The following is a 1528-nucleotide window of genomic DNA, read 5'->3' as shown; positions in this document are numbered from 1 at the left end:
CACTGCAAGGAGATCCAACCAGTCCATCCTAAAGGAAATCAGTCCTGGGTGTTCCTTGGAAGGACTGATGTTGAAGCTGAAACTCCAGTACTTTGGCCACCTGATGTGAAGAGCTGACTCATTTGAGAACACCCTGATGCTGGGAAAGATTGAAGGCGGGAGGAGAAGGAGACGACAGAGGATGAGATGGTTGGATGGCATCACCGACTCAATGGGCATGAGTTTGAGTAAACTCCGGGAGTTGGTGATGGACAGGGAGGCCTGGAGTGCTGTAGTCCATGGGGTCTCAAACAGTTGGACATGACTGAGCCACTGAACTGAACTGAACTGTACTCAAAACGTTTTAGTTTATTTTCTCTTTCATGAAAAATCTGCACAATCACCACAGATACAGTCATTGCAGAATCTTTACTTCTTCTGTTGTCCAATCTCCAGCTCACTTTTTGCCAGCACCAACATTGGCCTTTGCAGTCCCCCTGACTTTCTGCATTCTGTTCTTGCGTTTCTTTTGCTGTTTTCTTGAGGTCTTTTTCTTCTTATACAGGCCATGTCTTGCAAGCCTGTGTTTGCGCTCATTCTTCTTTGCATAATCCAAGGAATGGTAAATCATGCCAAAGCCAGTTGTCTTGCCACCACCAAAATGGGTTCTGAATCCAAATACAAAGATGACATCTGGTGTGGTCTTGTACATTTTGGCCAGTTTTTCCCGAATTTCTGTTTTAGGTACTGTTGCCTTTCCAGGGTGAAGATCATCGATGACCATTTGTTTCTGCTGAAGCAGTCGGTTGGTCATGAACTTCCTGGTCCAGATAGTTATTGTGTCTTTCATGATGACAGCTAATCTTCAAGCAGCCAGGGAGGAAAAGCACGGAGTCAGAGATTTTTGTTTTTGATCAGTTTTTCTTACTGTTATACCCCCAGCTCCTAGAACTATACTTGGCATATATCAAATATTCAACAAATAATCGTTGAATGAAAAAAAAAAAGAATCAGGAATCCTAGTCTTTGTACTTTTTGAGGAATTTGCATCTTTTCCTTTAATGGGGTGTGTGGAAATTACCACTAAAAAATATTGGGAAACCTGTATTTAGTCAACTGATAAAATGTGACATGAGTACAATGAAAAGGACTCAAGAGGGCCAATGAAATTATACTTTCAAATACTTACTGTTCCTAAAAATATCTTCTAGAAACCAAAACAAGGAAAACTGAAATGTTCTGATTGTGTTCAGTAGTTCACTTCAGGGTAGCAGTTCTCACTATGCATATGTGAATTATTGTGCACATGGATGAGTGGCAAGAAATTTACTACCTACAGTGAGGAAGAGCCAAAATTTGAGTAGGATTTGCTTGAAATAATAAAATAAGAGCACATATGATGATCATTTTTATTATGATAGATCGTCCCTTTTTTTGAACCAAAGAAAGCAGCACATTTGCAGCAAGCATGCTGGAAAATGTACATGACCTGCAGTCTCTCATTTATCCCACACCCAGAGTGTAGATTGGTACAAACTTTCTAGAAAGA

General features: G+C 40.6%; 1 protein-coding gene across 1 annotated transcript; it reads right to left on the bottom strand.

Annotated features, from left to right (window-relative positions):
- Positions 1-335: 335 nt before the first annotated feature.
- On the bottom strand, positions 336-839 carry LOC102395329 (40S ribosomal protein S24-like). The gene has a single exon (XM_044947204.2). The coding sequence runs from the start codon at positions 827-829 to the stop codon at positions 437-439; it is 393 nt and encodes a 130-aa protein (XP_044803139.1). The 5' UTR covers positions 830-839; the 3' UTR covers positions 336-436.
- Positions 840-1528: the final 689 nt, after the last annotated feature.

The sequence above is a fragment of the Bubalus bubalis genome, chromosome 8 (genome assembly GCF_019923935.1).
Source record: "Bubalus bubalis isolate 160015118507 breed Murrah chromosome 8, NDDB_SH_1, whole genome shotgun sequence".
Classification (NCBI taxonomy): domain Eukaryota; kingdom Metazoa; phylum Chordata; class Mammalia; order Artiodactyla; family Bovidae; genus Bubalus; species Bubalus bubalis.
The sequence above is the reverse complement of the archived record's forward strand: the minus strand, read 5'-3'. Positions and strand labels throughout refer to the sequence as shown.

Coding starts and splice junctions, on each gene's coding strand:
- LOC102395329 (XM_044947204.2), bottom strand. CDS start 829: ATGAAAGACACAATAACTATCTGGACCAGGAAGTTCATGACCAACCGA.